This window comes from Podarcis gaigeae, assembly GCF_964106915.1.
Source record: "Podarcis gaigeae genome assembly, chromosome: 4".
Lineage (NCBI taxonomy): Eukaryota > Metazoa > Chordata > Lepidosauria > Squamata > Lacertidae > Podarcis > Podarcis gaigeae.
In genome coordinates, this window is record NC_139677.1 from 106,333,791 (window position 1) to 106,347,681 (window position 13,891).

Here is a 13,891-nt window from a genome sequence, read left to right on the forward strand (position 1 = left end):
TCTCTTTTAAAGCCATCTAGGTTGGTGGCCATTCCTGCCTCCTGTGGGAGGGAGTTCCATAGTTTGACTGTGCACTGCACAGTTTTTCTCCCTCTCTTCTAACACCCAGCAATCGTGGAGATGCAATGAAGCTAAATGTTGGAAGATTCAGGACAGATAATGAATCTTCCAACATTTAGCTTCATTGGATCTCCACGATTGCAGGGTGTTAGAAGAGAGGGAGAAAAGCTTTTCACTGTGCAAAAATTCTATAAACTAAGATTATGTTGTCTCTTGCTCACTTTTTCTCTAAGCTCAAAAGCCTCAAATGCTGCAACCTTTCCTCAAAGGAAAGCGCACCTGGGCTGAATATCGCACCCCAGTGGGTATGGCTGAAGAAGTAGGAAGGGCCACAAAACACAAGATCATATCTGAAACAATTTTCATTGTTTACTGAGGCAAAGCATGTAATGCAAATGCAATGATAAAGTGGATATAGCCAACAAGGAACAAGGTAAAGAGCCAATACATGGATGGTGAATAAGATGATTGGCATCTGTCTGTCCCAGGAGACAATGGAGGAGTGTGCCTTTGAAGGTGAAGTCAAACTGTTGGAAGATTGCAGCACCTGCTGTGGCTACAGAAACTGATTCAGGAGGGACATGTTGTGTTGCAGGTGGGGCAGATGAAGGTGTCTGGTTGTGCTGCTGCGGATGCAATAAACATAATAAGGAATCGGGCAGAAATTTATTTTTTCTTTATTAAATTTGTACACCAGCCCTCATCCAAAGATCACAGGGCGCTTCACATTAAAATACAAAATGAGAACACAAAATATAATAATAAAACCAAACAAAACAAAACCAATAACCCCATTCCTAAGAAATAAATGGGTATTTTAGATTCTAAAGCCTTAGGACAGGGACTGCCTTATTAGTGGTCTTTGTAAGACACTCTGGGAGGTCTTTTTAAATCTTAGACACCTGTATTTCAGACACCTGCTGCTCTCTCCATCTACCCAGGACATGGATCACAACCTCACCAGGAACATAAGATGAGCCTTGCTAGGCCACAGCTGTCCTCATCTGACCCAGAGTTCCCAACCATCACCACTGAAACTGTTGCAGAGTGGCTCCCCACCACCAGCCCTTTCCCAGCAAATTTCAGAAAAGCAGAACAGGTTCTAAGAATGAGGAGCTGGTCCTTCACTTGGAGAAGATCTGGATTATCCTGGCCCGAATCTGCTTTGTTTTCACACTGTACACAACTGGGTTCATTAGGGGTGGCACCAGCAGGTAAACATACCCCATGAAAATGCGTATGAGGAGAGGGGAATCCTTCCCGAACCTGTGAATCACAGACAAGCCAATCATGGGCATGTAGAAGAGCAAGACGGCGCAGATGTGGGAGACGCAAGTGTTGAGGGCCTTGAGGCGCTCCTCCCGCGAGGCGATGCTCAGGACCGTCTTGAGGATCATGATGTAAGACAGCAGGATCAGGAGCGAGTCCACGCCCACCGTGGAGACGATGACGAACATCCCGTAGATGCTGTTGACCGTGATGTCTGAGCAGGCCAGCTTCATCACCTCTTGGTGCAGGCAGAAAGAGTGGAAGAGGACATTGGCCCGGCAGTACTGATGCCTCCTGAGAAGGAAGGGCAGTGGGAAAATCAGGGCCACACCTCTGAACACGAAGGCCAGCCCCATCTTGCTTATCCTCGGCACAGTTAAGATGGAGGCATATCTCAGAGGGTTCCGGATGGCCACGAGGCGGTCAAAAGCCATGGCCAAGAGAATGGAGGATTCTATGAAGGACAGTGAGTGGATGAAGAACAGCTGAGTGAAACAGGCATCCAGACTGACTCTTCTGGTGTTGAACCAAAAGATGCCCAGGATGGTAGGCATGGTGGAGAGGGATAAGCCTAGGTCTGTCATGGCCAGCATGGAGAGGAAAATGTACATGGGCTCATGGAGGCTTTGGTCTGTTTTGATAATGAACAGAATAATGGCATTTCCCATGATGGAAATGATGTACATGGAGCAGAATGGGATGGAAATCCAGATGTGGCTGGATTCCATGCCAGGGAACCCAGTAAGCCAGACCATTGGTGGCTTGGGCTTGGTGCTGTTTTGGAGATCCATGATGTGTTCTGGTAGGTTCTTCCAGGAGCATCAGCCTCTTGGATGCAAGTAAGGAAAATGTATCCTACTACCAACCAACATTGGTTAGGGCATGAAGAATATCCAAGGAGTTCCTTACAAATTTTTGTCCTTTCCTGTCTTCTGGAGATGGGACCCCTGAGAGGAAAAAGGCAGAAAAAAGGTAGTAATTCGATAGCACAGCTGCCTGAAAGCTGCGGCGGCTGGTAGGGCTTAGGGAAGTAGGTGCTGCCAGAGCCAACAACAAGCAGAGCCAACTCATTCTACCTTTGTCCCCATCTTCATCCCTGTTGAATTCTACAAGGGGCAAGAGGGATGCTAAGGCAGAGGAAGCCGACAGCCAGAGGAATCTCATGGGCTGGTTGTATGAAAGAAGGCAGGGTGAGGTTGGATGGCCATCTGTCAGAGATTCTTTAGCTGTGATTCCTGCATTGCAGGAGGTTGGGCTAGATGACCAACAAAACTCTATTATTCTATGGTTCAAATAATGAGACTACAGTGTGAGTTCCCTTTTGCAGGGCATATTTTGATTTTGTTGTGGATAGAAAAGAGTACTGTCTACTTCCAAATGCCAGTACAAAATCCTATTCAACTGTCTAGAAGTGAACTTATGTAAAAGCCAGAATTGGGCTCATTGTAGAAGAAAGAGGAGTTGTGCAAGTGACTTTTGAGGGGCGGCAAAGAGGAGGTGGGAGTTTCTCAGCACCCTAAGTGAATGCCCTCTAGAGATCTTATCTTTCCCCAAAGCTCTCTCCAGCACCCAGAAATGCCATCTCTCGCCCTCTCTCTTCTTGCTGCCTGCCTCCTCTCCTAAAGATGGAGGCTGGATAGTTGTGCCACCAAGTCCTCAAATAATTTATTTTATTCTATTTATTTCACAAATTTATCCATTTGTAAAACAAAACGAGACAAAACCTCAAAGCCAAAACAGAACAGTAAAAGCAAGAGAGAGAAAATACAGCCCTACATTAAAAGACACAAAAGGTAAAAATCAAAACAGATTAAAAAATACCTCAACTTTCTAATCATCTGGGTAGGCATTTAAAGTTGTGAGATGTTGCAACTGAATACACAAGGTGGGCAGAAAGAATCCGGAAAAAAATCCAGAAAGAGCCTTACGATGGCAAGGGTACCAAATCTACAGTTCTAGGATTGTAACACAGCCATTGTGATGGATAGCCATTGATATCCTAACTACACACACACACACACACACACACACACACACATATATAATGTCTAGTAGCACCTTAGAGGCCAACTAAGTTTGTTCTTGGTATGAGCTTTCGTGTGCTTTTGTCTAATTCCCCTTTTAAAGCTATCCATGATGGGGGCCATCGCTGCCTCCTGTGGCACTGATTTTGCATTGTGTGAAGAAGAATGTTGTCTGTCCCGAATCTACAGCTGCTCTTGAGTTGCTCTATTGGCAGTGCCATGGCTGTAGCTCAGCGGTAGGTGAAAAGATCCCCAGCAGCAGCAGCAGCAGCAGCAGCTAGACCGGGGAGAGACCTGTGCCTGACTCTGTATAGGGCAGCCTCTTCTCTGCTTGGACCAGCTTCCCTCTCTCTGCAGATGGCTCCACCACTTTCCTCTTTCAAGTACCTTTTCAAGACCCAGCTCCTCTACACACCTTTCTGGACCACCTTAGCCCTCCTCGCTTCACCTCACCTTCCTTTCTCCATCCCACTCTTTGCTTGTTCAACTCTGGCTTCTTCCCCCAACTACCTACATCTGATGCAGACCAAAGACTCTGTGCAGGAACCAGATCACTCTCTGGACTAGTGCTGTAGATATCAGTGTCAAATCATATCAGTGTCAAAGCACCTGCTGGATCAGGCCAATGAGCCATCTGGCCCAGCGTCTCCATTTCACAGTGGGCAACTAGATGCCACAAGGGGAAACCCACAAGCAGGATTCAAACACAAGAGCACTGCCTCCCCACCTGTAGTTTCCAGAAGCATTACCATCTATGACTGTGCAGGCAGAGCACCCTCGGTTGTCCTCTCCTCCTCCATGAATTTGTTCAATCTTCTTTTAAAGCCATCCACATTGGTGGCCATCACTGCCTCCTGTAGGAGCGAGTTCCATGGTTTAACTATGTGCTGCAAGAATAAACAATTTCTTGTATCTGTCCTGAATGTGGTACCATTATGGAGGAAATGGCTGGTAGGCATGGAAGAACCAATGGCTCATCTGCTGGTTTGCTGCCCAAACAGACCTCTTCCCAGATAGATGCATGCATTCACACCCTGAAAACCAGGTGGTCCAGCACCCCCTAATCTATCTAGAAGACAGGTCCTGGGGGCTCCAGAACCCTAGAAATCATGAGTGAGAGAGTGATTCTGTTGCAGAGCCTGTTGTCCACAGAGCAATCAAATGGCCTTTATGATTCTTCCCAGGCTGACACCTCTGAGGCCTTTTGGCCCTGCGGGAAGAAGGAAGCTCTGCCAGCTTTGAGCCTCCCAGCAGGTACCTGCTTGTAATTGCCTTCCTCTGCTGACTCCGCTGGGAGATGGATCTGCACTTAGTGCCAGAGGCACCATTTAAAGTAATGTTTCCCAAAGTGGGTGGATTTGCACCCTGGGTAGAGGGTGTTAAGAGGCAAGAGAGAGGCAGGAGAGCACTAGAGGCGAGAACGCCTATCAGACTTTTTTTTGGGGGGGGGGAATCACTGGATCAAGTTCATCAATTTTGTTGAATTAATTAAACTAATTAATTCATTAAACTAACTAGTTTTAATTGGATTTTGAATAAGTGTGCAATAATGGTTACTGTTTTGAATTTTATTGTGCCGCTACCTTCCTTGGTGGGTTGTGCAAACCCCTATTCTGAATAATGCTTTTTATAGCGTAGGATAGGGGGTGCTGGGGATGAGTATGGGACCACACTGTGGTCAGTGGTCCAAAGTTTGGTTTAGAGGGTGGAACAGCAGAACAGAATTTTGCGGCACCTTCAAGACTAACCGACTTATCAGGGCAGAAACGTTTGTGGACTAAAGTCCAACGCATACAATGCATTTGAAGTGGACTCTGGTCAATGAAATTTTTATCCCATGTTAAAGTTGTTGGACTTGCTATATGGAGCTATGCAGCTTTTTGTGATTGCAGTAATTCCACAAACAAACAGTAGAAAATTGGCTTAAAACTTTATTAGCACTGAAACAAGACCTTCCATTTCCTTACTGGACATGGGTTGCTTCTGAGTAAAGAAAAGGCAAATTCTATGGCACAAATCTGCATTTTACATAGAGATTTCACCTGGCAGAAGATGGAACTTGCTCTCAAGGATGCTGTTTTGCTATTGTGTGTTGAGGTCATGGCCACATGGAATGTGCATTGTTTTGGGCTGGGAGCAGATACAAAAAGGGGAGTAAGTTGAGATGGGAGATTTGAGCTATTGGGAAGGGCAATGGTTCCCTCATGGAGCTGGCCTCCCTTCTGATTTTGCAGCAGAGCAGGTGGACAAGGGTCTTCAGCCTTCCCAATGGACCCTTTGGGTCAAAAAGAGTTTTGCAGATATCCTTTGGCGCACTTTTTCATTTTGACACAGTAGAGCACAGGGTTGAGCAAAGGTGGGGCCAGGAAGTGGATGTAGGACAACAGAATGTGGAGGAAGGGTGGGGTGTGGAGCTTGAGGCGGCTGATCAAGGACAAGGCCAACAAGGGGGTGTAGAACAGCAGGACCACGGAGATGTGGCAGGCACAGGTGTTGAGAGCTTTGTGGCGCTCATCCAGCGAGGTGATGGCCACAACGGTCTTCAAGATCCAGATGTAAGACAAGACAATGAGCAGTGGGTCCAGACCCATAGTGGAGAAGACCACTAAGAGCCCGTAGATGCCATCCCTGCTGGACTTGTGGCAGGCCAGCTTCATCACATCCGGGTGCAGGCAGTATGAGTGAGAAAGGGCGTTAATATGGTGGCAGTAAGTCAGCCTCTTGAGAAGAAAAGGGATTGGCACATGCAAGGCCACACCCCGGAGGCCAATGGCCAGGCCAATGTGGACCAGCCTGGAGCTGGTCAAAATGGAGGTGTACCTCAAAGGGTAGCAGATGGCCACAAAGCGGTCAAAGGCCATGGCCAAGAGCACGGAGGACTCCATGATGGAGAACGTGTGGATGAAGAAGAGCTGGGAGAGGCAAGCATCCAGACTGATCTCCCTTGATCCAAGGAGGAAGACCCGGAGCATTGTGGGCAGGAGGGCTGTGGCCAAGCCCAAGTCACAGGCAGCTAGCAGGCCAAGGAAGATGTACATGGGGGAATGGAGGGCTGTTTCCGTGATTATGACAAAGAGGATGGCCCCATTCCCAAGAACGGACAGCAGGTAGGCTGTGCCCACGGGGAAAGCCAGCCAATATGGGGTGGATTCCAGTCCAGGGAAACCCATCAGGAGAAAGAGAAGCCCAGGGAGGGCAGTATCATTAGGATGGTGAAGAATGGTGTGATTGCTCATCGTTGATGGAGGGTCTTGCAGCTCCATTCTCTAGAAAAGGATGCGAGAAACGAGAAGTGAAGCAATTGTGCATTTGAATGATTATTCTTAAAGTCATCACACGAGTAATCACTTTTGCTCTTACATGGAGAATTTTAACCACAAAAGTACAATGTCTGTGAACAATATATGTCTCGCAAAAGCAGTAGCACACGGCCAATGCAGCAGCATCGCCACCACCTCACTGCTCAAATCACATTTCTAAGGTTTCTCAGGAGCCAGTGAGCTGCACTTTGTCTCAGCTGGGCAATGCTGGTTGCAACAAACGACAATTTAATGTCAACAGGTGACTGAGTTTGAGGTGCCTCATCAAGACCACCCAATGCAAAGCTGTGCAAAAGGAATGAAACTAAGACTGCAGATAAGAACATGAGAAGAGCCTGCAGGATCAGGCCAGTGGCCGACCAGATGTCTCAGTGGGAAACGCACAAGCAGGACTCAGGCACAAAAGCAACTCCCGCCCAGCAAGTGAGATTCAGAAGCGTCTACCACCTCCAATTGTGGATTAGGCAGATCTCTTTTTTCATTCCAAAATTCTTATTGTTATTTTTTATTTATTAGTCACTCACTACAAAAAAAATCATCCAAGTGACTAGGTCAATACATTACATGCTCAAGAGGCTGAAGTGCATGACAAAATTAAGCACTTAATGATAGGTAATATAATTATTAATACTTACATAACTAAACTCACATTTGCTGTCCTGTTTGGGTTTTTTTTTTTTGTTTCTACATTATGTAAATTGATCATGATGTGGACATTCATTCTCAATTATTTTGCACGGAATTAAATTTTGATCTTCACTAAACAGAGATGGTATTACAGCATTCAGGATCTGATTTCGTACTTTCTTTAAAAGTTGGTAGACCATAATCAATAGTTAATTGATTTATGTCATTGGTAACTAATATACGGAATGTATAGCCAGTGTAATAACTGCACATTGGATTGAAGCACCAGTTGGGTTGTGACTTTCCCATGCAGTTAATGGAAGTAAGAAGGTTTGGAACATCATCCCTGTGCAGTTATTGGGGAGCAAGTCCCATTATACTCCATGGGACTGACTTTTTGGAGTGATGGTGTATTTGATGATGCCTCTCCTTTCAATACTAATCCCAAAGTTTATGCTCTCTCAATTTTTCATTTCTTTCTTTCTTCTCAAGCCCGCCTTTAATGTTTTACTTGTGATGCCACGTACTCTTGGTAGCATTATACTTTGCTGCAATAAATGGGTGTTGCTAAATTGCAAAATCTTAAAATAGTAATAATAAATCAGGTGGTTTCAATGTGTCTGCAGTCCAAAAAGCTCCACTGGAGAACATTTCTTCTCTCTAGGATCCCTGATCATCACCATTATCTGCAAGCACCTAAGAGTGAGACTAAAATGCAAACGTTTCTCAAATGCCCCTGGCTGTGGTTTCTTGTGGCCACAACTGTTGTCACTTGCCTAGCCAAAACTAACCACACCATTTTCTTAACAGATCACTATCCGACCTTCACTTAGCCAGAATAACTCCTGCTGCCTAATGCAGAACAAAGCAATAACAGAAGAGAGAGTAAACCCTGTCTAAAAAATCAATGCAAATTGTTATGCGCCTGGTTAAGCACACTTTTTATTGTTGTTGCACAAATTCAAAAAGTGCCAAGTTCAAGCTGGGTGGGTATTTAGAGATTCTTCTTTTGCAGCTGCAGATTGCATCCAGACTGGGCCAGCAAGGAAGAACCTATGCAGCCACGCCTTGGACAGTGGCAGACTTTGGCCTCTCAGGTTTCATTGGCAACCTGTGCAACACTAAAAAATTCCCCTGCTGCCCCTGCCTTTTGCACTCCATCCTACAGCAGTGCCCAGTACAGCCGCAATGGCCAAGCGAACCTAAGACAACCTCTGCCTTGGGTTCTTTTTGAAGAAGAGAAGCATCAGGGTTATGTGATGTAGACTGGGCTCTGTATTCCATCTTTTGCTTTGCATTTGAATCGCCTGACTAGCATGATACAGGGAAGCATTGATTCAAAACTCTAAATAACTTCCCTTTGTCTCACACTGCACCTCCCTTGCTCTTCACTTTGGCTGCTTCTCAGTTTGCGGTTCCTTTTCATTTCATGCCCTACAGTGGGAAGAAGAACTGTTCTGCCTTCCGTTCTCTGGAATAATTCCAGTGCCTCATTCCTGGAAAAAAGAGGGGGAGGTGGGAAAGCTTTTTAACAGCTCACTCTTGCATTTTGTGCCCTCCCCATTGCTATTTATTCAGGGAACATTCACCCAGCGCAACGCTCAGCTGCATGACTGCGCCATGCCATGCCACACTCTCTCTTCTTGGGCAGCGACTGTTTGCTGCCATTTGCTCCTGCTGCTGTGCTGCACTTTCCCAAAATCCTAGAATTGTAGAGTTGGAAGGGACTCCAAGGGTCATCTAATCCAACCCCCTGCGATACAGGAATCTCCCCCCCCCCCAACATGGGGTTCAAACCCACAACCCTGAGAGTCTCATGCTCTACCGACTGAGCTATCCTAGGGATAGATAGGATGGTTATCATAACACCTCTCAGCCTCTTTTCCAGGCTAAACAAACCCAGCTTCCTCAAATGAAGGCTCTTACATTCTTTAAGGGAGGTTGCCAGCAATCCGGCTGTGCAGGAAGAGATTTGCTGGTGCAGCTCTGCCTGCTCCCTCTCCGTAACAAGTGATGATGGCAAAAGGCTTCCCAGATGTAAAATAAATATATTTTATTGAACAAATAATACACTCCAGAGCTGTGCTGTAGCTGCACATGCCAGGCTGTGGGCTGGGTGGCAAGGATGGGATTTGCACCTGCTTTTCCCCACCCTGGAGCCCCAACGGAGCCGTGGTCCAAAACACCAAGCCGGCGGGAGTGGGCAGGCTGGGGAAGGTTGTTATGTACAAACCCAAATGGCGCCAAGGAAAAGCAGCTGGTGCCCCTTGTCCCTTCCCAGGGCAAGGCATGTAGAATCATAGAATGGATTCGTTTCTTATTTAGGCATTGCATAAAATTTAAGCACTACCGAACCGGGACCAATGAAACGATAACCTGATCAATAAAACTAACAATAACCTAAAAACAGAATAAAGCACACATCAACATTCTACATTTCTGGACAGGCTTGTCTAAAGAAAAATGCTTTCGGTAGGCACCAAAAAGAGTACATTGAAGTCACCTACCACTGACAAGGCCTCCCACCTGGCAGCAATTCTGTGCTACCTGCAGCTTCCAGATACTTAGAAATAGAGGTAGAGAAGGGAAGCGGCTTGATTGCTCTGAACCTCTCCGTTCATCCTGCTGCTATTTTGTTGGGCAAGATTAAGACCAGCAGCACCAGAAGCATCCTCACCAGGAAATAAGTTCCCCTGGATTCCTTGGGAACTTCTCCATCCTCAGGGAGCATGTTCAGAATGGGGCAAGATACCTTCTCCTCATCAGGGATCCTTTTCCCTGAGAAGCAAGCCAGCCTCCTCTGTGTTTTCAGGTCAGAGTATCAGAGGGAAACACAAGGACAGTCTCACATTAGCCAATGAAACAGCTGCGGGAGCTTGCAGGAAAAGATGCACGGAAGTGGAATAACTAACCGGATTAATTCTGTGAGGTGCTGAGGGTTCCAGGGAACTTGCAGGTCACTTGCATTTGCAGTGCAGACACCAGGGCCTGGAGTTGCCCTCAGGACTTCGAAAGCCAGGGCCCCAAATCCTCCTCATTGTTTTCGGGTGACACATTTTTTTAAGATTACCGCTCCCTCATGCAGGCAGAAGAAACCCAACCCTAATCTCAATGGCTCCCTTTGAGCAAAGTCCCTGTCACTCCAATTATATCAGATGCTCCTTTGTGCTAACCAGTTGGGTCCACCCACCTGGCACCTTCCTTCTGGTGCTGCCAGCCCTCCTATGAATGAAGGTGACAAACACTGCCAGATCAGAACATAAGAAGCACCTCCAGAGTCCTGGGAAATGTGGGGGGAGGCTTCATTCCTTTTACGGCCCCTCGAGTTTTAGAGCTTGATCACCCATTGCTAATCATGATGCAAACTGACAACAAAGGAGCGAAACCTGCTTCCCTTAATTTTGAACAAGTAAAGAACATTCAGAGCATGGCAGTTTTGCAAAATGCATTCATCTGGGGTTCAGGGAACATGGATCTGTTCATTCCAGGTGATGCCTACAATAAAAATCCTGCAAATCTTTTGATTCTGTAATGCGAGGCTCAAGCAAAACATCTCCAGCAGAATATTGTTATGAGTTTGTGGGGGGCTAGATTCCCCCAAATTCCTGGGTGCCAGGACCTCCCCATGATTCCTGGATTTAGTAGTAATAGTAGTAGTAGCCTGGGGGAAGGTCTTTGGAGTCAGTTAGTAGCAAGGTAGCTCAGTAGAGAAGGAGAAAGAGGGGCAGAACTTCAAGTGAGCTGGGAATGACAAGCTGAAACCAAAAGACACAGAGGGTGGCTTTTTGCTGTCCTTTGAATCCAATGCTGCCCTTATGGGGGAAACCAGACCCTCATAGGATGGCTCTGCAATCTCTCCATCTAGGTGCAGGTTGCATATATGTGTAAATAAAACCATGTATCATAAAGACACCATATTCTCCACTGTGCCTCACTGTCCCAAAAGGGAACTCAGACCCTAGTAGGTGGGCATCCAACGTCTGGAATCTCACTCTTGTGGAGATGGGGCGGCGTGTAACAATATTATGAATTTGAGAGTCTCCCCCTCCACTCCCAGCCAGGGCTTCCCTCTGAATCTTCTCCACCCCCTCAAACTTACCTTTTCCATTCACTGTCTAAGATTGTCTCTGACTACTACCCTAGTGCAATGTCTCTACAGAAAGGAAAGATTAAGAAGAGGGAGGCTTCATAGACGGGAAAGGCACCTGTAGCTCAGTGATAGAGCACCCAATTTGCATGCAGAAGGTTCAATCCCTGGTGGCTGGTTGGGAATGTCCCTTGCCTGAAATGCGGGAGATTGGCTGCCAGTCACTGTAGAAAACATTGAGCTCGATGGTCTGAGTCAGTAGAAGGCTTCTTCCTGTGTTCCATTTCTCCTTTCGCTGTGGTTCCTTTGTAGGTGAACCACTTCTTCTCCCAGTCCAGCCATATACATTTCACTGTTTAGAAACAACGGCAGGAGGATCAGCTGCAACCTGAGATCCCAGAGCCCTACATCCACCCAAGATGCCTTATATGCAGCGAGATATGGGAGCCTTCAGGTCTGGGCTCAACCCATCCTAGGCAGCTGCCCATCCCCTCCCTCAGCTGTGGTTAAATTTACAAGGGAACCTCATAGAAGCCCTTCTCACCCATGCCTTGCCACAGACTCTGGGGGGGGGGGCAGATGGCATGGTGGTGGGAGAAGAAGCCCCTTTTATTCATCCAGACTAGGCTGAGCCAGCCTCTTTGTTTCCTGCCATCTGTCACTTCCAGTGACATCCAGTAGCACGGCTGGGAGATGAGGAGGGCTCCAGCCTGACACCAAGAAAACATTAACCCTTTGGAGCTCGGCTACCTTGCAATTGATAGGGGTCCAAGTTCCTCTGGTTACTCATCTGGTCCACAAACAACCTGAGCCAGAGCACCCACCTAAGAGTGGGCGGGAGAACGCTCAAATGTCACAGATTCATTGACGGATGGGGCCACAAACAGGTTGCAGAATCACAGAGTTGGAAGGGACCCCAAAGGGCATCCAGTCCAATCCCCTGCAATTCAGGAATATCAACTAAAGGTCACACGGACTAAGGGTGGAACCATTAATGAGAAACACCATAAAGACCCTCAGGGCAGTGCTGGACTACAACTCCCATAATCTGTGACCATTGGCCATGCTGGCTATTGGGGCTGCTGCACTCAGGTCCAGCTTGCAAGCTTTCCCTAGGCATCTGATGGCCTCTGCAAGAAAAGGATGTGGGGTTAGATGGGCTTTGGCCTGATCCAACAACACGTCATCTTCTTATGTTATATTCTTACACTATTGGGACTTGAGTTCAGCAACATTTGGAGATCATCCATGTCACAGACAGCAGATTTTTTAAAAAAGAGTTAAGTAGAATAAGATTCAATCAGGAAGTTTAAGAGAATGTCTTTATTTATTAGGAAAGACTAAGTTTCACTATAGTGTGTGGGGGCTTTTGATTTACACAGAGCTCTTTGTCTTACTGGCTGTTAAGAGAGAGAGAGTGTGGGAAACCTAGTGGTAAGTCTTATTCTAAGACTGAGAATGGAAAAAATAATTGCAGACAAATTAAGCTGAACTCTGCCTTGGGAAGAAAATCACAAGCTGCAGAGTGGTGTCCTGAGGGACTGAGAAACAGTGGAGGTTCTCTCTTTGGAAATACTTTTTTAAAAAATCCAGTTGGTATCAAACCTCAGTTATAGATCTGAATGCCCACCAGAATGTTCTTCAGGTCCAAATGGCTCTGCTGTTCATTCCTCAAGGCCACTCCTTGGCACGACGCCAGCCACAAGCTAGACTTGCACCCGCTCTGGGGATTCTCCTTAAGGAATTCCCCAGATCCAATAAAACCTCACTACTTCAAAAGCTGCCTAGAACAAGGCTTGCATGACGGCAGTGACAGACCGCTGCAGAACAATAGGAAGGAGATTCACACATTGCCAGAGCCCCAGAGCAGAGTGATCGGAAGGATAGTTGGAATATTCCTTACAGGACTGAGATACTCTGTACAATACATGACAAATGGGCTCCCTCGGTTTGAAGGCTGACTACTTTTCTGCTTGTAAAGGTTAGCAAGCAGAGACATGGTGATGTCTGGAGAAACTTTTCTACTTACATCCCAAAAGTCAAGGAGGGAGTTAAGGAGGGAGTAGGGTAGGGGGAATACCAGAGTTTGTTAAGCCAAACACCTGCTGGAAGATTCAGGACAGATAAAAGAAAGGACTTTTTTCATGCAGCACAGAGCCAAACTATGGAACTCGCTCCTACAAAAGGGAGCCACCAACTTGGATATATATATAATTTTTTTATTGATTTTAACATATAAATTATAAAATGTACCACAAAACTTATCACTTATACAATCTTTTTAAACTTCCTTCAGCACCTCTGATGATCCACTGTTTTAGCCACTTCTTATGCATTTCTTAACTTTATATTGCCTTTACATCTCTTAACAATCATCCTTCCCCTTATCCATTTTGCAATACTTCCAATAATACTCCTCACAAAGCTTACTGCAACCTACAAACGTCGTCTGATCTTCACAAATACTTTTCAGATAGTCTGTAAATTTACTCCAGTCTTCCGTG

The 13,891-nt window shown here is 46.3% G+C and overlaps 3 protein-coding genes across 3 annotated transcripts in view; 1 reads left to right on the plus strand and 2 right to left on the minus strand.

The window, feature by feature from the left end:
• Positions 1-13,891, plus strand: part of LOC310843317 (uncharacterized protein) — a 164,028-nt gene that overhangs the window by 85,446 nt on the left and 64,691 nt on the right. The gene's annotated exons all lie outside the window — the stretch shown is intronic.
• LOC310843666 (olfactory receptor 51G2-like) lies at positions 715-4,235 on the minus strand. The gene is made up of 2 exons (XM_083737308.1): positions 4,081-4,235; positions 715-2,276 (listed from the first exon to the last, which is right to left on the minus strand). The coding sequence occupies exon 2, from the start codon at positions 2,118-2,120 to the stop codon at positions 1,185-1,187; it is 936 nt and encodes a 311-aa protein (XP_083593434.1). The 5' UTR covers positions 2,121-2,276; positions 4,081-4,235; the 3' UTR covers positions 715-1,184.
• LOC310843596 (olfactory receptor 51G2-like) lies at positions 4,813-10,035 on the minus strand. The gene is made up of 2 exons (XM_083737187.1): positions 9,978-10,035; positions 4,813-6,619 (listed from the first exon to the last, which is right to left on the minus strand). The coding sequence occupies exons 1-2, from the start codon at positions 10,029-10,031 to the stop codon at positions 5,636-5,638; spliced, it is 1,038 nt and encodes a 345-aa protein (XP_083593313.1). The 5' UTR covers positions 10,032-10,035; the 3' UTR covers positions 4,813-5,635.

Coding starts and splice junctions, on each gene's coding strand:
- LOC310843666 (XM_083737308.1), bottom strand. CDS start 2,120: ATGGATCTCCAAAACAGCACCAAGCCCAAGCCACCAATGGTCTGGCTT.
- LOC310843596 (XM_083737187.1), bottom strand. CDS start 10,031: ATGCTCCCTGAGGATGGAGAAGTTCCCAAGGAATCCAGGGGAACTTAT. Junction 6,620..9,977: donor CCAGGGGAACTTATTTCCTG/GTGAGGATGCTT, acceptor ATCCTTTTCTAG/AGAATGGAGCTGCAAGACCC.